This window comes from Perca flavescens, chromosome 11 (assembly GCF_004354835.1).
Source record: "Perca flavescens isolate YP-PL-M2 chromosome 11, PFLA_1.0, whole genome shotgun sequence".
In the NCBI taxonomy this organism is placed as follows: Eukaryota; Metazoa; Chordata; class Actinopteri; order Perciformes; family Percidae; genus Perca; species Perca flavescens.
In genome coordinates, this window is record NC_041341.1 from 26,431,703 (window position 1) to 26,457,976 (window position 26,274).

Consider the following 26,274-nt stretch of genomic DNA (forward strand, 5'->3'; position numbering starts at 1 on the left):
ACTGTGGGTGGGAAATATAATGACTTCTTAAATGCACCACGGTTCTCTAAAATTATTCAGCATTGATGCATTAATCTCCTTAATTGGAATTCAGTAGGCACCCTAAACCCTGCCCGCCAGCTCTTATAAACACCACTTGGGGGCGAGTCTAACAAAGTAATGTTACTCACTGTATGTGATGTCACTCAATGCGAGCCATTCTGCTCATCATCTTGTTTGATTTAACCAGGTTTAATTAAACCAATCCTCGACCCTGCCAAAAACACGATTCTCTATTCTTACTGACAATGTCTTCTCTCTGTGACGGACAAAGTTCACCCATGGATATGCTAGAATTTGGCTTTCAATTAAAAGTATGCAGATGCATTAAGGCTTACAGTGGACTCTCTCACAGTCAGTTCTTGTTTCTAACACTGAAAAGTTGATATAAGATATTTCTTTTAATTAAAGCACAGTTTAGAGGAGAGTCAACAGGGTCTATGTTTTTTGTCTGGTTGAGACTGAGCAGTCTTATTGGCATTACATGCTGATTCTTTTCACCTGACAGGAAAAAGTTTCACCTTGAGAATGTACCACACTTGCTACTCCACTGTGTCCTAAATTGTTGGTGGTTAGATTTCCTCTTTTTCAGCCAAACCACAACACATAGCGGACCTTCCATTAATCACCTGCCTAATGTCATACAATCGGTGTGAATTGCTTCATTGAAAAGAACGAATAAGATCAGCCTTGGGTATCAGCCAATAATTCACATTAGTAGGCCCAGTAGAGAAAATAGCACTGGAGTGTCAGTAGTGGGAATTCTGGGCCAAGTATGCTTTCCATGCCCTTTCATCCATCCATCCATCCATCCATCCTCACCTCTTCCCCCTCTCCGTCAGGCCTGACGGCATCCTCCAACTGCAGGGGGAGACGAGGCTCTGCTTGGCTGATGACAAAAATCTGAGAGGGGAAAGAAACCAAAAAAACATTCAGAGGGTGACAAACCACAAACATTTCCATTAGATGTGCTGACAATGGAAAGTACCTGGAGTCCACATACAGGGGATGAAAAGCAAAGTGAAAGACAATGACAACCTCAAAACGTGTAAAAAACATTTATGAGTGACAACAATTTATGTGTGATTGACTATGTGTGTTTATGTGCTGCTAAGGATCATGTACAGTTGGTCGATACATTCGCTGAGCCCTGCAATACTTACATATTGACAATGTCTTAAAGACATCGTCAAAGTTTGTGGTGTTGCAGGTGGGTAGTTCGCCTGGTGGAGCGTGTGCCCCACGTGCAGAGGCTCAGTCCTCGCCGTAGTGGTCACGGGTTCAATTCCGACCTGCGACCCTTTGCTGCAAGTTATTTCCCCTCTCTCTCTATAGCTATAGTGCATAGTTTCTCTCTCCCCCATGAGAAATTCTAAGTAATTACAACAAAACTGTCAGCGCATCCACATGACAAGTTTTCTGTGAGCGCGCACGCGCCCCCACCCCTCCTCCACGCAGTCGCTAGTAGCCAAGGAGGACACGGAGGATTAAAAAAACATGATGGGCTTTTCAGAAGAGGTCATTATCTTCACTCGAGCTTCTGCGCAGGAAAGTCACCGGACGACACAATCTTCTGAACACAGCCATACTGAGAAATACAGAGAGAGTTGTGTGGAGCTGATAGTCTTAATTAGCTTTGTATCAACTCATTGGCAATGGCTTGAATGTAACGGACGTTCAATAATATCAAAAAGTTACGCACTAAAGCTTTAACTGTCCTAACAAATAAAGGCCTAAAAAATGCCAACAAAATTATCTTTAAAAAAAAAAGTTTGTGTCGGGCGCCCGGATAGCTCAGTTGGTAGAGCGGCCGCTCATATGAAGAGGTTTACTCCTCGACGCGGCGGGCCCGGGTTTGGCTCCAACCTGCAGCCCTGTGCTGCATGTCGTTCCCCCCCTCTCTCCCCTTTCATGTCTTCAGCTGTCCTGTCAATAAAGGCCTAAAAATGCCCCAAAAAAAGAATCTTTAAAAAAAAAAGGTGTTTGGCACACTATTGGAGTGTGTGCCGAAAATGTTGTCCTCCATCCCTCAACTTCTAGGTATTCACTAGCTTACATGCAACTAGTATAGTGTCCCAATTTCAACATAAACACACATGCAAAGTTTTGGAGTAACTAATGACCAGGAACTGTGTTGAGTGAAGAGTTTAGGTGTGTGTTAAGAACTCTGTGCGTGTTTGATGAACGCAGTGAAAAGTATGCCCACCCTCTCGATGTGCAGCTCCACGTCCTGCTGGGAACAGCTCTCGATCTTCTGCTCCACTTTCCTCACCAACGCCTCCACGTCTACGATGCTTTCCTTGGTGATGCTGGTGGAGACAGTTGGGAGCGTGGAGTGTAAACAACGACTAGCACTTAGAAAACAAACTCATCTGTGTGGGAGGCTAACAGCCTGAGAACAATATTTCCATTAAACTGTGACTGATGCATTCAGACAAGCATTTTAATTTTGCAGGGGGTAGCGTGGGATAGGGTTGAGTGGTTTTGAGTTGGCTGGTGGGGTGACAACGAGAGGCTGTTTTTCTTCCAAAATCACTACAAATTCTAAAAATACATGACATTAGCTAACGGGTAAGGGGGCAAGTTGAGATACCGCAAGTTTGTGGCTTTCAAAAGAAAACCGCTATTCTCATTTCTCTGCTTGACACAATTATGCCTCTACTTACGTAGGCTCAAATAAACAGGATGCAGCAGGGTAGTCTTTCACCATTTCCTCACATTCATTTTAGACAGCCACAATTTTACTCTGGGACCCTAAAATGATTCTTGTCACCATATTATTCTTTCAAAAAAGTTTTCTTTTCTGCATCCAGTGGTATCACACGGATTTTAAGAGGTATAAAGGCCCTACTTGACCCAACTGTCTATCAAATGAGGTATGTGCAATTAAATTAGCACCAGCTAATTTTAAGGCAGATAACAGGATACATGAATGAAAGAATGAAGAAATTTATTTCAGACATATCAAAATAATCCAAACAAAACATAAAATAAAAAATAAAACCAACATAGACATGTCTGAAAAGGAGTAGGAGGAAGTCAACACTTATTTAATCTTACCCCTTTTCCATAACTCAGTAAATTATTGTAATTATTATTTCATTTAACACATATTTACGTTGTATTCACAATTATCTTATTCTTTTTAGCCTATATATCTACTATACATATAAACACACACACACACCTTTTTTTGACCTGGATTCCATTGCTTTAGTTCTGTGCACAGTTCTGCGTACATTACAGCCATGTGCATAATCACATTGTTCACCTTATTCATTTTATATCAGTCAAAAAGGAGATGTAAATAAACAGAAGCAAGCAAGTTAAGAGGGTGATTGTTGTGCTTTTAGAAAAGAGTTGCAGCTTACATCATTTTACAGCTCCCGGAAAGTACCAAGCTCTACTACAAAAACAAGTTTGATATTGAGCCCAGGGGTAAGAATTCCCCTATTATATAGTTTATAAAGTTAACTACAGCATGTCAAGGGGACCCATTTCTTATTTTGTCCCCATGTTCTTTTTTAAACAAAGCAGCATCTTCCTACACAAGTTTCTCACTGAAACCCAGAAGAGATAAGAGGAACAACACTGACTGTCATGCAGCGCAAGACCAGATGGGAAACCCACTGTAATCCTTCGCTCCCCCTCATTAAAAAAGCAGTAATGAGGGCCTGAACACTGGGGTCCTGCTGTCCCTTTAGCCCCACGACAGCTGCCGCCGCCATAGTCCTTCCCCCAAAGTAGGAGATCAGTTAGATAAATAAACCTCCACATTAATAACCTCCGCTGCATGGCCCAGTGGCTGCCGACAAAACGTTCAGCACACACCGAGGGAAATAGAGTGATTACCTCGAGACGGAGTGTTGACAATGTCACATACGAGAAATACGAGAAAAAGGGAGAGAGACTGCTTTCATACTGAATCAATGTCCCAGGAACACAACACTCTGGCCATGAAAGACACATACGGCCATAACTTCAGCTGCTAAGGCATCACTACATTACATAATTAGCAAGCAGAGCTCACCAGACTGACTTCCCAATTTCAAAAGGTGAAAGACGCTACACATTGTGGCTCTTTCACCATCCTGTCGCTTTTGGTCCTCGAAGCCCACAAACAAGTACCGGTGCCAACCTTACCCTCAGCACCTGAGATCTCACTCAAACTCTCATTACCCAGCAAGACGTTTGACTGCTTTATCGCTGAGGCAACCAAAAAGACAAGAAACCGAGGCTGCAAAAACAGGCCTTTTCATTAACCTCCATTTGTGTTGGAGTGGAGCCAGATATCTCGAAATCTCCACATAAACAACAACAAAGCTGCATGGCTACATTCTAGTAGAGGTAAGTGAGACTAGACTTTTTCGTTTATAAACCTTTTAAACTACTTACATGTTATAGAGTGGTAGGGCTGCTGCTCTCACTGACTAGTGATGGTCTCGCACACACAGGCGAACACCACAGGGCATGCCATTATTTCAAATGGGTCCAAATGATCCAAATCATCAAATTCTTTAAGACGCTTGGACTGAATCAGGTGAGTCAGGATTGAATCAAACCTACAAACTTCTTACGATCAGACATTTATTGTCATTCCAGTTTTAAGAGCCAAATCGGCCACAGCTCCCTTGTGCTTCACACTCGACACTCCTGAGGTACTTAAGTGGAGCAAAGGTTGCAGAGCCTGAAGATCCCTTAATTGAAATGTGTGAGTGAGAGGGGGATGACTTTGGCATACAATATATGAAAGAAGACAAGATTTACTTGTAATCCAGGGTCTTACTCAGCTTGTCAATCACCACACCACAGTGTGTGAAACCAGACGTGAGCCAGAAAGCCACAGGAACTGACATTGCCACCTGTTCTGAAAGATTTTAATATAAAAAAAAAAAAGCACACAATATTTTGATCCTAGCAGCATCGCTCAGAAAACCCCTTGGTAAATAGTTAGCGTGACTTAGCTGTTTATGAGTGTTTTTCCAAGACCATGTTGCCTTGGCAAGCGTGTCATCACTTTCACTTACTCCGTTGTTGGGTGACTGTTTTGCACAACAATCTAACCGCCCAACCGCTAACATTGCAGAACGAGATTGAGAAACTGCTACGCATAAAACAAATCATCCGAGAGTTACAAAAATATATTGAAATGTATGTACGACGTCCTAAACAAAATATAATATATAATAATAATTTCTATGGCTGTGTCGAAGCTACAAAAGCACTGCAGGACAACAGAAACTGAAGCTGAATCTCAAAAAACGGCTGGGAGCAGGTCAGCTGAGTGACTGAGGGGGAAGTACGGCGCGGTCATGGGATTCTGACACTTCTAACAAAGTGGGGTCAGTGTGTTCAGGCAGCCGAGGTCAAGACTCGGGTCTGAGCAGCAGTGACCTCGCCCTCATTAGAAACGTGTACCTGTGTTTTCCTGTAAACCTCAACATACTGCAACAAACCGCCAAGAGGCTCCTAGGGTCTCACTGACGAAACAGGAGTTGAATGAATATGTGTAAAATGGTAATTTATGCGCCTTTGAATATTCATCAACTTTAGTAGCTCGGACTTGTTTACATAGGACTCAAGCAGGTGTGTACATGAACTCCATCACTCATCAGCAGTGTTGGGAGTAACGCGTTACAAAAGTAACAATTACAGTAATGTATTCCTTTTTGCTGTAACGCAGTAATATAACGCATTACTAATTAAATTTCGGTAATATTATACCCGTTATAATCTCAGTAACGCGAGTTACAACGCATTTTAACGCAACACTTTTTAAGAATTTCCCAGCACCGCGAAACGTTTGTTCACATGAAAAAAAAAGCCGTATTATTCCATAACATCCGTGACCTAACAGGTGACGGTACGTCAGCGCAGACAGCAATGTGTCCGAGCCGCTGACAGATTTAAACATGTCGGGAATTAATGTTTAGGCTTGCTAGTACACATAAATATCATTGCAGTTTATCAGCCGTGGAGAGTAACTATGCCTGTAGTGGAACTGCTTCGAATGACGCTTGTCTTTTACTGTGACCATTTACTGCTCAATATGTTGCAGTTTTACACACAAGAAAAGTGAGCAACTTAGCTTGACGGAGATGTTTGCATCTAGGGTCTCACGTTCGTCTCAACACAAGCTAGCAAGAGTACACAACAGACAACTTCCGTGTAGGCTACTTCAAAATAAAAGCACTTCCTGTGACGGTTCGCAGTAAAACTAAATTATTGTTAAATAAGGTTGTGTACCTTTTCACATGTCAGCTGTAAATCTACTGTAAAGTGTATGTAAAAAGTGAGTTTTAATCGCACTACAATTGACCATTTCCTTTAGACTGTTTTAAACTAAACAACATGACTGTCTTATTCAAAGTGCTTTAAACAAACATTTAACAACAATGCCGTACTTCAATACAACTGTAAGGTAGGTCTACTTTTAATTGAGTATTTGTATTTTCTCCTACTTGCCTATTGTACGTTTTACTTATCTATTTTTATAGCTTTAGTTACTTTGCATATCCATATTAATTATACAAATATTATGAATAATCTATGATGTATTAAAGTGGATAAAGAGGAGACTTTATTGATCCAGTGATGAAATTCACAAGCTCGCTGCCAAGTCAACTTCTGCTGGTATTTTGGCGAAAGTAACTCAAAAGTAATGCAAAAGTAGTGTAACGCATTACAATTCAGAGACAGTAATATTGTAATATAACTAATTACTCTCAAATGACAGTAACTAGTAATCTATAATGTATTACATTTTTGAAGTAACTTGCCCAACACTGCTCATCAGGTACTTATTTTATTAAGTCCTTCATGTTTTTTGAATGAATCTGGCTGTACTATGTCTAGCTGTAGATGCCGTCTAATTTACCCGTTTTGTCGCTCGGTCCTAAATGATCAGGGGAAGTGAGAAGCTGGGGACACTCGTCAACCCGCAGTGCCCTCAGCGCTGGGTATGAGGTCACTGTCTGGAACAATGAGGGAGCCTGACACATCCCAATGATGTTTGATGCTGCTTTGTCAGTGACGTGCCATTAAGTTAATAGTTTTAATCAAACCGCTTTCTTTCAACTTTTTGTAAGATTCTCTGGGAGGATGAAACCGCAGACACTAGTTTCTTCTTCAGTCTTAAATTATAGCTTTTTGTGAGGCTATAAGGCTATTATAGCTGCTACTTTATAGGAGGCTTGTTGGAAATACAGCTGCAACCTCTGCATTGCTTAACATTGCATTGCTTCTTTATTATTCAATGTCTTAACTGCCATTTTGGTCTGGCAGATTACATGTGTGGGTGTTGCCCTTTGCCAAATTTAGCAATGTCTGCAGAGGTGCCGGTTAAGTAATACACGATAATTATGGTCTTCCCCATTTACAAATATATTAAATTCATTGAACAATGGTAGTAAAACAGATGCTTCCAATCATCTGATGAGCATTTTACATTACATGAATGATGTTATGTTATGCCTAAAGTCCAATTTTAGAATTATTTTACAAAAGAGCCCCCTAAAGTGGCATTATTATCAGCCCTCCCCCTTTAGCCCTTTTAATAAAGTGCATATCCGCTGATAGTCATGTTCATGCATAGACTACCAGTAATGGGCTACAATTTGGCTGCTAACATGAATAATGATGCTTGGCTCTTAAGCATTTCTTCCTCCTCTGATCCTAGCTGCTGTATCTGCCATCTCGACAGGAACCGTTCCATTAAAACGCTGCTGTATCCCGCCCTGTTAACAGACAGCTTTTGTTGTCAAGTGAAAAATGATTGATTCCCCCACCCTCCACCTCACTCAGAATGTGTGAAAATGGTTCGGTGGACGATTAGGGCCCAGGATTTTCCCACCATTGTTTGTGCCCTCTCTGACAGGAAGAGCAGTCTCGGTACTCACTTTGCAGCGAACTTGACCATCTGCTTGCTGGCACGATCTCCCACTGCGACCAGTGCCTGCACGTTGAACTGCTGTTGACGCAGGACCAAAAAGCATTGCTTCCCTGAAAACAAAACAAAACAGATAGTGCCGGGCTGTTAAGATCTTCATAATGCAAGCTTAACAGGTTTGTTACAATAAAAGCTTGGGCGCTCTTCTCTGACGCAATGTGCATTTGTCTAGTCAAAAGTCTACGTGTGACTCCAGATGAAGAAGGTTTCCCCCAGCTGGAAGGACGTCATCTACAGGTAAAGTGTCAAACATTTGTGAACGGAGTCTTCTCTTTGAAGAGCACTGTGTGGAGAAAGGGTGATTGCTACCTTCCTAACAAACACACACAGGCACGCACACCTAGGAAGAGTGTAAACAAGTTAGCCAACAAAAACTCAGGGCAGCAGACCACCCAAGCACTTTGATGTTTGTTGCCTGTGAGAAGGGGGTGGGTGGTGGGGATAACAGCGATGCCAAAATCCCACCAACAGATGCAGCTCATCCTAGACCAAATGAGGATATTGTTGTGCTCACACGGAAATCCTTATAGTGAGCAGAGAGAATGAAGACGCAAGTGGAGGGGAAGTGACTCTTGACTCTGGAAGTTATCTTGAAGGGAAATGACTAGAAGATAATCATTGAGACCTTCAGTTTGTTTGCAATCACAAGTTTAGCACAGCAGCAAAAAAAGGCTTTGTTTTTCATACAGAGATGTAATAACCGGGCAAGGCTGAGTAGGTTCATTGTATTCAAATAGAGCAACTTTGTGGCTGCAAGTAGCTGGAACCCGGCAAATAGAGGTTATCTGATATCAAAAACACCCGCAGGTTGTCAAACTTTGCTTAACATGGAAGGAATGGGGGGAAAAACTGCACTGCAAGTGTCTGCACAATCCCACAGAGGAATAATATTGCAGAAAATGGGGGAAGATCTTGTTTGTTCGTTCATACAGTTTATTATTGATTTTGGCAATAAAAGCTGCCCGTCTCTTTGTAGTTTCTCAACTTCAGTGTCGATCAGCCTTAAGAGAGTAATATCAGTCAGCTAGGTCATGGGAAATCTAAAAGCAAGTCAAAGGCAACCAGCATTGCGGTTTGGTCTTGAAGTGAAAGGGAGTGACGTGAGGAGCTGGCCCAAGGGCAGATGTTTTAGACATTTCACTGCAGTACACCAAGGATTAGCACAGGGGTCATCTAATCTTGGCGGTTTGTGCTTTTTGCACAAAGAAAGTGGCTCTAAGCTGAAAAAAGGTGAACAAAGATGTGAGAGTGATCTCACCTTTGGCTCTGCTGGTGTGGACTCGGGCACGCAGCCAGATCAGCTGGTCAGCATTCTCAGGAGTAAGGTCTTGGACGCGCACCAACACCCTGTCTGGCTCACACAGACACAGACACACAGATACAGACACACACACACAATTTATTACTTCAAAGGACTTTTTTTGCCTCTATCCTCACCTCTGTGTAAAGAATTTAACACCCCTCCTACTCCCCCCTGCACACTCCCAAAGGCAGAAAGAAATGAATAAGCAAGTATGTGCGTGTACAGACGTACACACAATAAAATGCTCAAATTACAGACGTGCCTAATAAATAAGACACACTAGGAGGGCTGCCGAAAAGCTGTCTAACTCAGCCATTCTCTGTGGGCTACATGACAAATTGACTCTAGTTTCACCTGTGTCACTCAGGGGCATGCTTTCTCCTTATTATCAGTGAGCAGAAGAAGCAGACACTGAGGCTACACCAGAGAAAACAGAGTCGCCCTTTTGGCTGAGAACTCGGCGTCAACCCACATGAAAGCCCTTTACCCCCCCCACTGCACCACCACGTCCCCATGGCTAGGCTTGGCATGCAGGTGAGGGAGGCCCTAGTTTGTTTGCTGCCACTGGAGCCGAAAGAGCCTCCAGACAGATGGACAATCTCAGACAGGTCCGTCGGCTGCTAGTCTCATCCAGGAGCTATCACACACTATTAGTTACTGCAACTATCGCTGCTGCAGTGGTGCTGAGAGAAGAGACCAGTAGCATTTTTCATGATGTTTATCAGTTGTAATCGTGTTATCTGTAACTTTTGACAGCCAGACTAAGGTAATCTGAGAAGTTCTGAATCAGGGTGTCTTTCTTGTATCAAAACATACCATTTGAGAGTCGCTGCACGTTCTCCATTCCAGGAGGATGCCATATTTTCTAATAATGTTTATTTCCTCGCCTCGAGTGTGGATGTTCAGGTCAAATTTGCCTTTTAACCCTTTGCACTAAAGTATCCACGTTCAACCTGCATTTACCCAAAATGGGGCCGACGCACGTGTGACTTTCATATTACTGACTTGTAGTGTCCTTTTGCCTTTACCCTGAGAAGAAGGACGGAGTGATCTTGAGTTGACTTTGCCACCCTAGCCCTAAGACCTTAACTCAATTTCAAATAAATAAAAGTAGATTGTTAGTTAAATCTTTAAATTAATGACTATCCTAGGTAAGGCAGAGCCAAAAAGATATACAAATAAAAAGACAAAGCAGCTTGTAGAACTATGAGTTTTTAAGAGACTTCCACTTCTGGTAGGTGTCAGATGATTGACAGGAAATTGAGAATATTGCCGCATACAGATTAGAAAAACACTCTACTCTGATATCGGATATAAATATCTAAAGAGAGTGATCAGTCAATCAATTGTGACAAGGGCAGGCCAAAATGTTAACTCTACCAAAGGAAACTATATTCAACTACTCTTAAGAGCAAAAACCTTGTATGTGTTTTCAGCAATGAGAGGGTGTTTGGTTCGCTGATGAGTAAAGGAAGTAACTTTCATACTAACCCAGTTTCTGTTGGGACTGGACCATAGCCGACACACCATATCTGTCTTTGGCAAAGTCCTGAAAGAACAAAAGCATGAATCTTAGCAGTTGATATCAGCAATTTCATCACACAGCTAAACAAAACATCACACCACTTGTAGTGTAAGGGTGCCAACTCTCCATTGTTCTTAAAGGCAACTCTTTTACTTTGATTTCATAAGCGTCAGACTGTCTACCACATCTGAGATAACAGACAGAACAGATAATGAGGCTTATCACGATCTTCGGAGAAAATTGTCGAACGGAAAAGAGACATGTAGTTGAGCGTGCAGACATTTGCATACAAACTGCTGCAAACGTTTGAAAGCCGAGGTAGAATCAAAGTCAGACAGAATTGGTCTTGGAGGATGAGTACTGTGGTCTGTAGGGGATACTTACATCTTCCTCTGTGCTTTGCTGTTCGGCAGCCTGAAACACAAACAGGCGACAGGGATTTAAAGGGCATTACAAAAAGCCAGAAAGTAACAACAAGAGGACTATCTATTAAATTCAAACATAAAATTTTTTCAAAACCATTTAACCTCAAATGTAGCAACTTAAAACGTTTTGCTACAGCAGTCATGTAAATTGTGTTTTCATCTCGTGCTATCAGGGATTTGAATACAATTAATAAATCATAGCTCGTGGAGCCAAGCTTTAGATCCTTGGATTGCACAGCTCCCGTTGCCCTAACACATCATAGACAATGAGTAATGACAGGAGGAGGTATTGTATTATTTGTAATAGAAAAAGCCTAAGTGGACAGATTCTTTATCTCTGCACTGACTTCTAGGCAAATGCCTGAGTGCGATGAGATTGAGTCTCGGCAAAGTTACAATTCCATTTCTTATGCAAATTGATATTGGTGTATGGAAATGGCTTGTGGCGGTGGAGTGAATTGCAATCGCCCATCCTTGATATGATAATCCAGTCACATGATGGATGATATTGCAGCTGATGATCAACTAGATTTAGACCTGCTACAGACGTGACGCAACCAACCCACACTGTCAGCACAAGAAGTGCACAGAGGCCAATAACAAAGCTAACACTCACACAATGAACATTCAACTCAGCTTTCAGGGCTTACCCTCGGCAAGGCTTACTATGCCACACTGATATAGGTAGCAGTAGGGGCACAAGATATATCGACTCAATTGTCGTTATCGCAATATTTCGATGTGTCGTAAAAAGTATGCAATATATTGTTTATTTTGTGGAGCGCTGTGTCCCGTCTGTTGGCTGTGTGGCTTAGTTGTGTTTGATTTAGAGCTTGAAATGCTATAATGATCATGTTTCACTGGCCAGTTACCGACGCCACTTGTACATGTTAGTGCACATCAGCGCACGGGTCCACTATGTGACAAACCCTACGGAGCTTACCACGTGACGTGTGCATATTTCAACAGAGTGACAGTGTAAGTGAAGAAATAGATAGAGACAACTAAACGGAACGAATCAGAGAAAAGAAAGTCCTGTTCTCTTTATTTATTTATTTTCTACTGTCCAACCAGTAAAACATGTCCTGTTCTGGAGACATGGTCCTTATTTATTTATTCATGTTGGACCAGTCAGTGGAAATAAACCTTGTGTTGTAAGAAAATTTTTCTTATGAATCTGTTTTGATGCGTTTTCCTGTAACTCCGTCTAAAACGTTGACAACCCCTGCTTCTTCCATGACACATGCTGACTGGATGAATTCATGAAAGGAAATGGCGTCCTGAAAGACTCTTTGAGATCGTTACTGTACAAAAAGGACCAGAGAATCCTGCGCAATCTTGATCTCTTTTTATTACTCACTTTATTAATGACAATAACACAGGTTAAATTGTACCTGATAAAAGGTCTGACGACCAAAACATTTTTGTTATTTCACCATCACAGATTATGACCCAACACACTTCACCACAAGACTGTGGTTGTAGTGAGCGTGACCCTTACGGTTTAAAAGGTTTAACGTCCATGTCGTGCACTCAGTGTAGAGGAAAATAGCACTTTGTTTGGGTGGACATAAACAAATTCAAAATAACAGGAATACTTAAACAATAGATACTCTTGCCCCCCCCTGCGGCTAACCGACCCTCCTGGACCCACAATGCCCTGCAGAACTGCACGTCACAGCCTTACCAGCTGTAAGAGGGGGCAACGGATGTGAAACAACAAGCCAGAAAAAAAAAAACAACACTGACCAGCTTGGCCTGTTTCTCAGCCTTCTTTGCTGCTTTCTCCGCTTCCTTCTGCTGTTTCTTCAGGCCTTTCTTTGACTGAGCCTGCTGCTCCTCCTCCGTCGCCCTGAAACAGGAAGAGGTACACAACATAAACATTTAAGTCAACTTCCACCTTCTATTTCTCCTGCATCCCATCAGGAAGTTGTTGACCGCCTGGGAAAATGAATTCTGAGCCATCGCCACCTCCAGCTTCTAAGTCTGTGCTGCCTTTAATCCCATTGTTACTTCAAACAAAACAGCTGTAGCGTGTGTGAATGGAGAGATGGGAGTTAGGAGAGCGGCTAAAAGCAGAGATGTCAGAAAGTAAGATTAGCTAGATAAACACTACAGCTTTAAGAGGACACTAGTCTCAGCAGCACTTTCTAATCCATTATAGAATTTGTGAAGAATGCAGATTATCCGATTATGATAACATTAAGTTTTATCTGAACGTAAAGGTGTCTTTATTTGCTAAAAGCCAATGCCAGACTACACAGCACCATGTCAGTGCTAAGCGTGTTACATTTGCCTATAAAGTAAAGTTTGTTTTGTTGCAGCAACGGGACAGTAGACTGAATTAGGGCTGGGCGATATGGAGAAAATCAAATATCACGATATTTTTGACCAAATACCTCGATATCGATACCGCAACGATATTGTAGTGTTGACTACTGGTGCTTTCACTAAATATTTACACAATGAGATTTTTGATAAATAATCATCGGTAATGTGAATATAATGACTAAGTGGGTAAAGGTAAATAATAGAACAGTCTGCTAAGTTCAGAAAATGACATCACTTGACTGTAATGCTGCCTTTTAAAACCAGGAAAATACAACACTTATGCCATATTACGATATTACGATATCCAAAATCTAAGACGATATCTAGTTTCATATCACGATATCGATATAAGATCGATATATTGCCCAGCTCTAGACTGAATACAACACTACACATGTAAATGTAATAAATAGGTCACACATAGTTAAACTGAAAACTAGAGCAAGTGATTTATGCTGGCCTACATCAGTGCAACAGTAGGGCAGTATCTGGGGGTTAGTCGGGAAGTGATACGCCAATGTTTAAGGTCAAATAATAAAAGGCTGTAAAAGAAAAAAGCTGCAATAAATCAGGTGATCTTGATATTATAAACAGTCTGAACGTTGTACTCTTTCAAATCAGACTTGCATTATTCACGGTTATAAAAGTGTGCTAAGATTGCAGGTGAATGAGAGAAGGCTGTTTGGTCTCCCCGATGACCAGATGTCTGAACCTGAAGGAAGCCTATGAGCAAAACGGGAGCTGCTCCTATTTAGTCACAGGAAATAACAGGGACCAAAGACCAACTATACATAGCAAATAAAGTCTAAACAAGAAACAAAAATCACAACAGATGATGATGACCTTGTCTTCCAAGGGTGGGGGGGACAGGACAGGACTTCAGAACAGGTGTTATACTGCCCTTACTGCCAAATGTAAAACTAAGACTTTTATCTTATGATTTCCCATTAAAATGAATTATTTTATGTATATATAAATTGCATATATTTATCGCTAACACCTAAAACAAAATTTGGGTTATTTATTTTGTAATGGGCCTGCTCCTTCAAAGTTTTAAAAAAAGCAAAAGGTTCTGCATTTCTTTAACAACCTAAAACATACATACGAGTAGCCTAATGATACCTTGTGTTATAGCAGTGTTATGAACTTGGACTACAGGTAGATTAAGGAAGTAGATTAATAATGCACTCTGGCTGATATTTATAATATGTCCACCAACCAGCTGGTTGTGTTAAACTGGAACAACAATCTTTTTTAACCCTTAGGAAAGTGAGATGAGTCTGGCTGTCTGGAGCAGCTGTCAACAGATGCCTGCAATCTACTGTCTAATAATACACAGACAAGCTTTGTGGCTGTCCATACTTTTTGATGCAAATTTAATTCCAAACAAATGATTATATGTTGCAAAGTTAAACATAAACAGCTAATCCCATATTGCAACTGACAAAAAAAACAACAATAAACTGCCTTTACGATCAGATGTATCATAAAAGACAATAAATGGCTAGAACAGTTGCACATTAAAAAGACCCTGTTATCAGTCCTTATATCAGGCTTAGTCATCCTAAGTTACATTTGAAAGCTCTTTACATTAAAATAGAATTCAATGCAGGAGTCCTATAATTGTACAAGTTACTTTAACAAAGAATGATGTGTGTTGTTGTTGACAGGGTAGGCCCATGACCAGAGGCAGTGGAATGTGCATGAACACGACCTGGCAGGTTGGGTTGTTGTATGTTGTGAACCAGTTAGTGTGGAGGAAGAGGACTTCAAAATTGTATCCGATCCATAAGAAGCCAGATTTCAGTTCTGCATCTATTCAAAGTGGACCAAGTATAAAGGCTGACATTTTTTCTTCTTTATATTAACCAAGTTATTACACGACGAATTCACCAGACACCTAATAGACATGTAACATCTTGTCACATATCTATAGCTATGTAAATCGCACGTTAAGCAAGGTCATCATGAAGTGAGCGAATATTTAATGTAACGTTAATAAATTAGCCGGTATATGGGCTTATCTTGTGTTTAGCCTTATATTTCTTGCTATTTAAACATTTTCCTCACACGGGTAAAACTTTATTATGTATGTATGTCTGCTGATGCAATCTGCAGCATATTTAGGTAATGCTGGCTAACGTTAACGTTAGTTGCTATCCGCAACGTTACTAGCTGCTAGCACACGCTAGTTATAGCTTGGCTGTAAGACGTTAGTCACTTTCACACCATTCTTACCCCTGGACTTCCTCTTTAGTCATGGCGAGCTATATTCTTGGAGAATGAGGACAAAACGTTTCACGGCTGTCTGGCAGAGAGAAGCACCATCAGCTGTTCAAAGCGGTTCAAAGCATGGACGGGCATAGGAAGGAAGGACTTGTTTTGACGGAGCACCGCATACCGGATGCTTTGGGTTCCGGCTAGAAACAAATGACATGAAGTGTAGTTCCGACTGACTTATTGTCAGGTCTACAAAATAGAAGTAGACAAAATAATGGCAATACCTAATGGAGAAGGGCTTTGAGTCAAGGGTCAACTTGTTCATAATCATACATACTGCTACGAAATGGGATAAATCAGAAATACCTCAGGTCCTTTCTTCCTGCGGCTGTCGGACTTTACAATCAACACTGCTCCAAGTAACCTCCAAGTTTTATATATGTCAATGCCAAGTAGACTACATTCCAAAACTGACAGCTCACTTAAATGCATTACTGATGTTTACTTAACTGTGCAATATCAATATCAATATCAATATCAATATCAATATCAATATTTCCTCCGTGAAATACTTTAAATACTGTGTATTCAACCTTTCAGTCTGTTTACTTATTATATTTTTTGCCTTTAGTGTTTACTGCTTTTTTTACTGTTTGTTTTTTATGGTTTATGCCTGTTTAACTGGGCTTTTTGTTTGTTTTTTACTGTTTACGTATATGTTTTTATATCTTTACCCGCTGTGGGACTAATAATGGATTATCTTATTTTATCATATTATGCCAATTAGAAATAAGTAGGCTACAGACTGCATGTGAATTGAATACAAATGTAAAACTGTAATGCATGATAATGAATGATGTACTGTAGACTGAGATGCCCCCTATGGCAGTGTATATAGAGGTACAGTATTGTGTGGGTATTTATGTTTCAGATACAGAGATGCATGGCAGTAAAATAATAGGAAGAGCTATTAGTTCACCTTCACTTAATGCAAATTGTAGTGTGTGGTCTAAATGATTTTGATTAGAAGATTCCTTAATACAGAAACCCCTTATAACTATATGCTTTACCCACGACAATAGGAATGGGTGTGTACGAGACGAAGAAAATTACATTTTAAAATATCTGAAGTAAATAAATCAACATTTCACAACTACAACAACATGCACACATCCATCACCATGTGTGGTCATGTGGTAAAAGTGACACTCTCCATGAAATTGCTTTCACGCCTTTGGTCGAGTGCACTGAGTGCATCCAGGTATCCAGTGACCTTTGCGAGAATGGTCAAGCACAGCGAGTGATGGTGGTTTGAATACAGTGGGGGGTCATCAAAGCTTTTCTCAGGCTGTTGACCACAGGAGCTCCTGATGCAGGAAACAGCCTTCCTCCGGCTCACTTTCCAACCAAAACAATGTAACCAATAATGGAGCAGGCCACTGCCCAAAAGGAACCTGTGGTATTTGTGTTCTTTTCTTTCTTAGTTTGCAACAGCCATTTAAAATCATATCTGCAGTTACTGGCACTTAATGTCACTTATTAGTTTAGTACATCTCAACAGCAAAACTTAAACGAGGCCCTACACATAATGGCAATGGTGTCAAGTTGCAGAAATGTAGATGCACAGTGGTAATGAATCACCAGTCGAAGGTATTTCCTGTCCATTTCAACAGCTTTGCCCTTTAACCCATAAAGCAAACAAGGAACTCTTCACTACTTCAACACACATGAGTTTGTTTTAACTAATATAATAGACGTCAGAAAGGTTGGATTTTTGCAGCATTGCACAGGAAGTTGATATTGATGTATTGCAAGATATGATGGCTACAGTATCATGAGAATGTTATCATGTTAGAAAAGCCTAATCATTCTAAAATAAACACTTCTTGATTGTACAGAATAGGAAGTATATGGATTTAGATGTGTATGTTGTTGAGCAGTGTATATTTTCTCATCACACAGAGAGAGAGCAAAAGCTTTAATTATGAATGAAAGGACACCTTCTTGCACCCGAGGGTTTATTCCCAAAGGGGCCCTGAGTACTGTTGGTGCACTTAAGTGGGCACTTTGGACATTTTGGATAAAAGCATTATGTTTTGTTATGGTGATAATGGTTAAGTTTTTTGAAAATGGTATGCAATATACCATGGGAGCCAAACAATCCGTAAAATTCGTCAAACACTTTTTTTGTGAACTCTCAGGTCATGTAGTATTAAAAGAATATTCATCTGTTGTGTATTTGTGAACCATCTTCTTTCTGTGGCTACACAGCCTCTGTTTTGAGTAAATTATGTCAAAGTATTGAAATCATAAGGTAAACTTTATTTATCACAGGGGACTTTGTTGAGAAATGTTAGGGTTTATTCTGTATAATCTTTAAACCCTGTTGTTGGATTGTAGTTGGCAAATGTTAAGATTTTGTCATAATATCGATGCATTTGAACCATTTCCTTGTTTAAAAGAATTTTTTGGGATATCTTACATGCAATATAGGTCAATATTATCCCCACATGTCAGTTTACTTTGTAATCCTAAAATGTGCACATCAAGAACAATTCTGTATATATGGTAGAGTTGATATGATCCTAAAGCCTTACAACCTTTCCTTCTTTTTTTTTTAAAGATTATTTTTTGGGGCATTGTAGGCCTTTATTTACATAGGACAGATGAAGACTTGAAAGGGGGGAGAGAGGGGGAATGACATGCAGCAAAGGGCCGCAGGTTGGAGTCAAACCCTCAGCCGCTGCGTTGAGAATTAAAGCTCTATATGGGCGCCTGCTCTACCAAGTGAGCTACCCATGCGCCCTAGCCTTACAAACTTTCCTGATGATGGTGAAAGAAGCAAATGAAGAGAATGCATCTGAACACTTGAAGTGTTAACCACAGATCTGTCCCTGCACAGGATGAGGCAGCGTAGCTCATATGCTAATTCTGAATCATGTGGTATAATTTCCAACTGAAAACAGCTCCTTTTGTTTTATCCTGTTTCACTGTGAGAGACCAGAGCCCCAAAATATCCATTAACCTCGTGGCTTGATGGGGGCACTTCGCACCTTTTTTACATGTAAAGAAATGGAAATGTGTCTCCATTGGAGTCCTCCTGAATGGATGCCAGCATTACATCGCACAGCGGCCATTTGACGATTTCATTCTCCTTGACATCTATTGTTGCCAGCTTCCTTTGGTCTCCAATTTGAACATCACCCTGTCACCAGTCCACCCAGATTAAATCTCTGGTACTGTTTGTGTTGAAGATAGAAGAGCCCACAGAAAGATTGATGTCAACGTGTGTCCAACAATTGTCATTTATATGTCTTATCTTGTCACTATATAATTCCAACAGATTTACTGCCAATGATATATTGCATGACAGCTCAACAAAGACTATGTCTGCCTATTTGCATCTTCAGAATATATAACCTTTGTCCTGAATACTATTATATTTTGTTTTGTGAGCTGGGAAATAGCTAAATTGACCCATTGACCCACTCTGTGAAGTGAATGAGGATAACACTTGTTTACAAGCCAAACATAACGAAGGCAGTATATCTTGCAAACTGAAAAGAAAGAAAATGAGTCAAAGGGGACCTTCATATGCTATTTTCTTTGTTGAAGAGCCATATGGGTGCTAATTATAACCAAAGATTTTAGCTTTTGTGTCATGGCTGCTTAAGATGTAAAAGTGCACAGATGTTCTTGCAATTACAGGGCCTGCCTGCTCAGTCCTCCCTCTGCTTTCTAGCCAGATCAGGTGGAGACATTTGTGTTAAGAGACCGCCCCTCCTCCAACACACACCTCATCCCCCAGCCCCTGAGGGAAGGAGGAGCTGGTTTTAGGTGAAAATGCACACACCACACAGTCATTATGAGAAGCATTGAGTTTTTTATTTTTTACATACAAAAACACACTTATAAAATGGTATAAAAAAAGCAGCATGCAGTTTGTTTATTTTACAGAACTTCCAGTGTGAATGACAGCAATAAATAATAGCTTTCAGAAAATCACACAACTTAAGTGCGAACACACAAATGCTACAAACTATGTACAGGTTTCCAAGAGCAGCTACCATCCATGAAAACAGAATAGGGTATTGTATGCCTGAGCTTTGATGCAGCAACACAGATTGTAAAGATGAAAACAGAGAAAATGGATCTTGATTGTGAAGCTGAATGAGTGGAAATGAGGCACTGCCTGAGGACACAATCTGCTTTGAGGATCATTGAAGTTGCTAAAATTGCAATAAAAAAACATCAGATGACACACAATTGCAGTAAACAAGGCAAACAAATCAAAAAGTATAAAAAAAAACCTCTTCTTTTTTTACAATTGTACAAAATGTAGTAAGTTCTTTGAAATTGAAGCTTAGTTTTTTTTTCTCTCCTCATGCTATCAAGTCACAGACTCTGGGTTCGAATGTTTGTTAACTTGACAAAACACTTGAGGACTCGGACTCAGTTGACACCGATGAAATCGCCCCTCTCTTTTTTGTCATGAGGGTCACTTTCTGACTTGATCTGCTGCCGGCTGTCAGTGCACTCTTTGCTGATTTCTTGAACTTAACTCCCAGGAAGGCATAGAGGATGGGGTTGAGGCAGCAGTGAAAATAGGCCAGCGCCTCTGTGATAGAAATCCACGTTTCCACCGCTTGTTGCAATTCGCAAGATTGAGAGACCACGTTCAGCATTATCAGGTTGTCCAAAAAGATGCCAACACAGTAGGGCAGCCAGCAGGAGAAAAAACAAAGGATGAGGATGACCGTGGTCTTCAGCGCTTTCTTCTTCAGAGCCTGGCCCTTGGCGCCTCGCGACAGCTTGGCGATGATGATGCAGTAGCAGACAAGGATGACCAGACCGGGCAGTATGAAGCCCACCAGGATGTGCTGGAAGCGGAAAACGACAGTCCATATGAGACTGGTTTCCTGCGGGTAGATGCGCTGGCAGATGATCCTGGAGTCTTCAGTCTTCATGCTATCGTCAAAAAAGAGGAAGTTTGCAGAGCCTTTGTCCTGCACCCTGGCAAACACCAGGTCAGGTACAGTCAGCACAGCGGCGGGCAGCCACACACCCACATAGATCACTCTGCTCGCAAGCAGCTTCCTTGTGGCTTGGCTGTTGGTGGCTCGCACAACTGCCAAGTATCTGTCCAGACTGATGAAGGCCAGGATCAACACGCTGCTGTACAGGTTCACTGTGTAGATCATATGCACAGAGACACAGAGGAAACCCCCAAAGTACCAGGATTTGGCAGCATCAACGGCCCAGAAGGGCAGGGTGAGGACGAAGAGGAGGTCAGCCACGGAGAGATGGAGCCGGTACTTGTCCGTCATCGTCTTGACCTTTTTCTGATAGCCCATGACAACAACGACTAATCCATTGCCAATGACTCCCAGAATAAATATAATTCCGTAAACTGTCGGTAGGAAGATCTTGTTGAATTCAGTGCTGAGCACTCTGCCACATGGCTCCTGGAAGTCCAGGTCAAAGTCGCCAGACTCCTCTGACATGTTGTCAGTGCTGTTGTCAAAGGTGTATGTAACATCAAGCTGAAAGAAAAAAGGAATTGAAAAGTTAGAAAACAGTTGAGATCCAAGCAGTTGTTAGCATTACTTAACACAATTTCTCTTTAAAAAAAAAGTAAATTCTGCTAACTTGTTTCCAAAGTTGGAGTTGTCTAACAGTTTAAATTGTGTTTTTCTCCAACTGGCTCATTTTATCATTTAATTTATTTATTGAAAATGAGAAAACAATAAATTGATTATAGTGAATTAAACCATTGTAAACAAAAACATTGATTTTCATTAATAGCAATAAAACAGCCTCAAGCAAAAACAGACCTAACTGTCACATATTAGTTTAGAAAGATGTCAATAAAGAAACTCACCTCCATGTTTACCGCTCGTTGATAATGTAGGCCTATCGTTAGGACCAGTGTGTGTAGCAGGGTGATCAGTTGCTTGTCTGTAAGCAAACTCTCTAATGGCTACATATATAGGCTCTACACCACCGGTGCCCCTGACCCCTCCCCTCCACCCCGGGGGGGAGGAGCGGTAGGTTGCGCTCGTCTCCAAAAACAGGTCGACTATAAAACCAACAACTCTGACGGTGGTGAGGGCGGCAGTTTGTGGAACGTTTTGTCCGAAAAGTGTCTGTTATTTCGTCAACTTAAAAAAAAACACACAACAACAACAACAACAACCGTTGAACCGTTGAAATCTCTGGGGACAACGTGGAAAAGGACTGTTGTGTGTGTGTGAGTTTGGCCACTGTGACAGGTATATAATGACATATGGCTTAGATGATTTTGAAATGATTTCTGGTGATTTTTGCTCTCAGCTCAGACTTCCTTTATGTTGAGTTGTTTTTTTCATGCGATGGGAAGTAATGACATGTACAAGCAAGAACTATAGGCTACTAATCCTATGATATTTTTGGGGCAAGAATAGGCTAATATACAAACATTATGGCATTGCATCAACAGTTGCACATCATTAAAGGAGTATTATAAATATAGTATATATACAGGAAATGTGTTGGAGTAGCCTATAATAAGAAAATAGAATTGATTAACAGTGTGATAATATGATTATTAACTTATATTAAGTGCTGAAGAGCCACAAGAGTATAGGAATGTTACAATATTACCACAGGAAAAAGACGTGCTGTAAAGTTCAACAAGGTCAGTAGTAATCAATATTATATTACAGATTTCCTTACAGGAGAGCTGTTGGAAAATTAGAGCAATTTCAGGATTACACACGCTTTTCTGGTAATATTTCATCAGCTCAGCAGCCTCACATTATGCACCTCCCTCTTGATTCTGCGCGAATCAAGGATTGACATTTAGATTGGTCATTCAGGGACTTCTCCATGCCTCATATTTCTCTTTACAAATCATTTTACACACTTTACACAGTGTATGATGACAGTTTTCATCAGCGAAGGTCTGACTCCGTCCTCACCTTTATACACACCCTGTCTCTTCTCAAGTGCTGTTATGTCTGCGCTGCCAAGTGCTAAATCACCCCCAGTGGATTTGAAAAGAACCACACACACCCTATAATGTGAGATTTCTATCAAACGGCTATCGAGCCTCAGAGTGTAGAACATTCATTTTCTCACAGCTTTTACCAACCCTCTCTGATTTCAGTTTAGGTGGTGGTGACAGGGCCAGCCCTCACGAAACTCCCCACCCTCCTCTCAGATGTAGCGGACGGTTGTCTAATGTCTGAAACTGAATCTCCTCTATGTGGCATTCAAATACTATTTCATGCCTTTGATATATGAGAGCAGTGATAGATGCAATGAGTCAATCTGCACCATTGATTCCATTGATGTCTCCTCCTTGTGTAAAAAGCTAAACGCTATTCTTAGAGCTGCAGCATCCCATACCATTTGGAAAGATCAGCACATTTTCATAAAACATAAACAACATTTTTTTCTTACCTAAATTTCATTTATGTGCATCTAGGTTGCATTAGCAGATCATGCTTTATTATTTGGATTTGTCAGACGGAACACCCATATTGTGCATATCAGCACTGAAAACATTTCCCACCTGGCTGTATCAGAGGTTAGCAACGGAGAGTTAGCAACTGTAAACAACTCTGTTTGTAGCCTGAAAACCCCCCAAAAACTCACCACAGTTCCCAGTTGGGTTTCAATCATCATCATCAACAGTGAGCTGTGATAAAAAGTAATACAATAGGGTGCTTTTAAAAATGAGGAATGAAAACCACAGTCATTTGTGTTGTGACTGTACCGAGTACCACTGAAAATGACCGACAAAACCCAAAATATAATCTCCAACGCAGAATAGTTTAAAATGACTGAAACATCTTTGACTCCGTCACTCAATTTGATAGAGCCGTTTTGCTCCTCTCTATCATACTGACAAGGTGATTCAATCTGTAGCACAATCATGGAGGATTTGCTGTTCCAAACTCCTGGTGTCTGGTATGACTAAAATCCCCTGTTGTGAAGGAAACTATGTATTTTAGGGTAGTTAGCATGTGAAGCACCTGCAGGAAATCAAAGAAACAGTTTAATTTACAAGCAATCAGGTGAAAATGCAGTGTTGAAACACCCTGCCAATGGGAGCGCTTAGTAGAAGAAATGCAGACAAAAAACAAATTAGCAGCTCAGTGATTATTACTTTAATATAATAAGAAAACATGAACAATTATACAACAGCATTCACACACAGATGGTTGTAGACTAATCCTGTGTGTGTCTTCAACAGATCCTCCTGCAGTTGGACTCCTGAGGAGAGCAACAGGGGGAATCTGCAGCTCAGAGAAAGGCCACTGTATTGGTATGATGCTCTTATCAACGTCATTCAGACACTGACAGTTTCTCTGTTATCTGTCTGCAAGCACAACTACAGTACTTATTTTTTTACATTTTCAGAATGTTCATCTGAAGCATTCATACTTTTTTTTTCTCAAATTCCTGACGGCTGTTTTTGAATTCAACATTATGTGTGTTTGGGTGTTGTGAGGTCACTGAAATGGTGCAGTTGCATGGTATTGGATCAATTTGCTAACCTTATATGAAACATACATTTTATGAGCAAAATGTCTCAAACATAGCAATTTATTTCTTTTTAAATGAGAACATATTCAATCAATTCAATGTTGTAATTTCTTATTTATGAAGTTATTTAAAGAACGTCCAAATAGTGCATGAATCAAAACTTATTGAATGTTGTGTGCCGAAATTGCAATTGGAATTTCAACATAAAAAGCCCAGATCATCAAAAATACTGGGACTTTGGTACAGACATACTGATAGGTGACACAAAAGTTATGAATGTTTTCTCATATTCTTGGAATTAAATATGGAGATTTTGATGGTGTTATTATTTTAAATTCATAAAAAAAAAGAACACCTTTTCCAGTGCCACATTTGTGCCCTGTCTTGTAGCTTTTTAGGTGTAATCAGTGCATTGCAATCAATCTGCTTTCGCAATGCACCTTTCATCATCTGCAGAGTCTGTGTGTTCATGCAGATAATCGTTTTGTAGGATTTTCACAAAGGAGATTTCATTCCTCATAATAAATAAGAACTTTTATTTTCTTGCTTTAGCAGGATATCTGCAGCCTCCGCTGTCAGTGTGAGGATTCAGATTGCTATCGGCTCGGAATACAAAAGATCTGTGAGCTACTTTGAATACAAATCACAAGAAGTGTGAACGGCAGCGAAGGGGGCTCTTCAGTGAAGAATGGCTATTGAAATGAGGCAGAAGAATGCCAGAGAGATAAAGAGAAGAATGAACAGCGCTGTTCAGTCAACACCAAGTCCTCCAGTTCCAACTCATCCCAGGCCCCCTCAGCAAGTCAGCACGGGATCATTTTTCATAATGATACCTCTGTTCAAATATCACCTACTTTTCTGTCTTTTAAAAAAAAAAAAAATCCAGCCTTTGTTGTAGAAGCTGACTTTGGGTGTTGCCCAGGCACACAGAGTTTTTGGGTAACTTAAATACCATTAATCTCTTAAAGGTAATCTCTTGTCTGAGCGCTGAAAAGTGGTTTGTGTAAAAGAACTGTATGTGCTTGCCAAGCTATTGTAGACAGAAATTTGTGGGAGTGAGACAGTTTTTTGTTATATTTGTATATTTGTAGTGCTCTTTTTCACTGGCAGTTTGATTTAGAGCATCAAAACATCCTCTACTTACTAAAGTAGTGTTTGTTTCATCTCATATCGCAACCCCATTACTATTATTCACACTGAATCTGTGGTACTGTAAGTATTAAATCTACTTTGTGGCATATATTTTGCATCCTGACCTCTGTAACGTTAGTAGGGGAGGGGGGGGTTGAGGTCTGGATTTTGTTGTTTTTAAATAACTGAAGATGATCTGAATGATCCTGCATTTTTGAGCATAGAGTCATGTTCATTATTCACGCTGGAATGCATAACTTCTTTATCTATCTATCAGTCAAGGCTCTATCAGGGTGCGTTTGTTTTTCTATCTCACCATGGTTGGTTTGTGAAGTATATTAAGGGGAAGAAGGTTGGTAGGGGGGGTCGGTGGCCCTTAGCCAAGGTGAGATATTCAACATTCATTCTCGCCGATCTGTGTTTGGGTTTTGTCTTCTGTCAAGATGCATCAAGCCTCAGCGAGTAAAACGTGACATTAGAAAAACGATTCTCTAATAATACACAATTTATCACACAACTTTAATCATAGATGCAATTATAGTGAAGAAGTGACCATAATCTCACAAAGAGGCTTGATTTAAGTGGCACGTAGAAGCTGTCAATACCACTGGAAACTTTTTTTTGTCTTCGCAAAGTTGGCACAAACAAAAAATAATGATTATATTTCCACACAGAAAGAAATATTTGTAAAAGCATCCGGCTTGCTTGCTTAAATGTTTGTCTTTGAAAAAAGAGCTTGAATTGGAACAATAGACCCACTTTAAAGACAAAGCTTGCTCCTTATCTTTGGAAGGCACCCTCTTGTAATAAACTTCCTACT

The 26,274-nt window shown here is 40.5% G+C and overlaps 2 protein-coding genes and 1 long non-coding RNA gene across 4 annotated transcripts in view; 1 reads left to right on the plus strand and 2 right to left on the minus strand.

Annotated features, from left to right (window-relative positions):
- dars1 (aspartyl-tRNA synthetase 1) overlaps positions 1-15,984 on the minus strand; it is a 27,672-nt gene extending 11,688 nt beyond the window's left edge. The window contains exons 1-8 of the mRNA XM_028590957.1: positions 15,810-15,984; positions 12,990-13,092; positions 11,200-11,229; positions 10,782-10,839; positions 9,246-9,338; positions 7,938-8,040; positions 2,246-2,348; positions 862-942 (exon numbers count right to left, since the gene is read on the minus strand). Of these exons, the coding sequence (XP_028446758.1) occupies positions 862-942; positions 2,246-2,348; positions 7,938-8,040; positions 9,246-9,338; positions 10,782-10,839; positions 11,200-11,229; positions 12,990-13,092; positions 15,810-15,832 (594 nt within the window). The 5' untranslated portion in view covers positions 15,833-15,984. The remainder of the gene's footprint in view (positions 1-861; positions 943-2,245; positions 2,349-7,937; positions 8,041-9,245; positions 9,339-10,781; positions 10,840-11,199; positions 11,230-12,989; positions 13,093-15,809) is intronic.
- A 3,730-nt stretch (positions 15,985-19,714) lies between these two features.
- Positions 19,715-21,782, minus strand: cxcr4b (chemokine (C-X-C motif), receptor 4b). The gene is made up of 2 exons (XM_028591073.1): positions 21,673-21,782; positions 19,715-21,334 (listed from the first exon to the last, which is right to left on the minus strand). Exons 1-2 carry the CDS (start codon positions 21,676-21,678, stop codon positions 20,213-20,215), a joined length of 1,128 nt encoding a protein of 375 aa, XP_028446874.1. The 5' UTR covers positions 21,679-21,782; the 3' UTR covers positions 19,715-20,212.
- A 74-nt stretch (positions 21,783-21,856) lies between these two features.
- LOC114563988 (uncharacterized) lies at positions 21,857-25,522 on the plus strand. 2 transcript variants are annotated; one of them, XR_003693712.1, is made up of 3 exons: positions 21,857-22,041; positions 24,031-24,102; positions 24,876-25,522. It is a non-coding gene; the product is annotated as an uncharacterized LOC114563988 (long non-coding RNA). The 2 variants fall into 2 exon arrangements; XR_003693713.1 differs by lacking the exon at positions 21,857-22,041 and adding an exon at positions 22,357-22,467.
- The last annotated feature ends 752 nt before the right edge of the window (positions 25,523-26,274 follow it).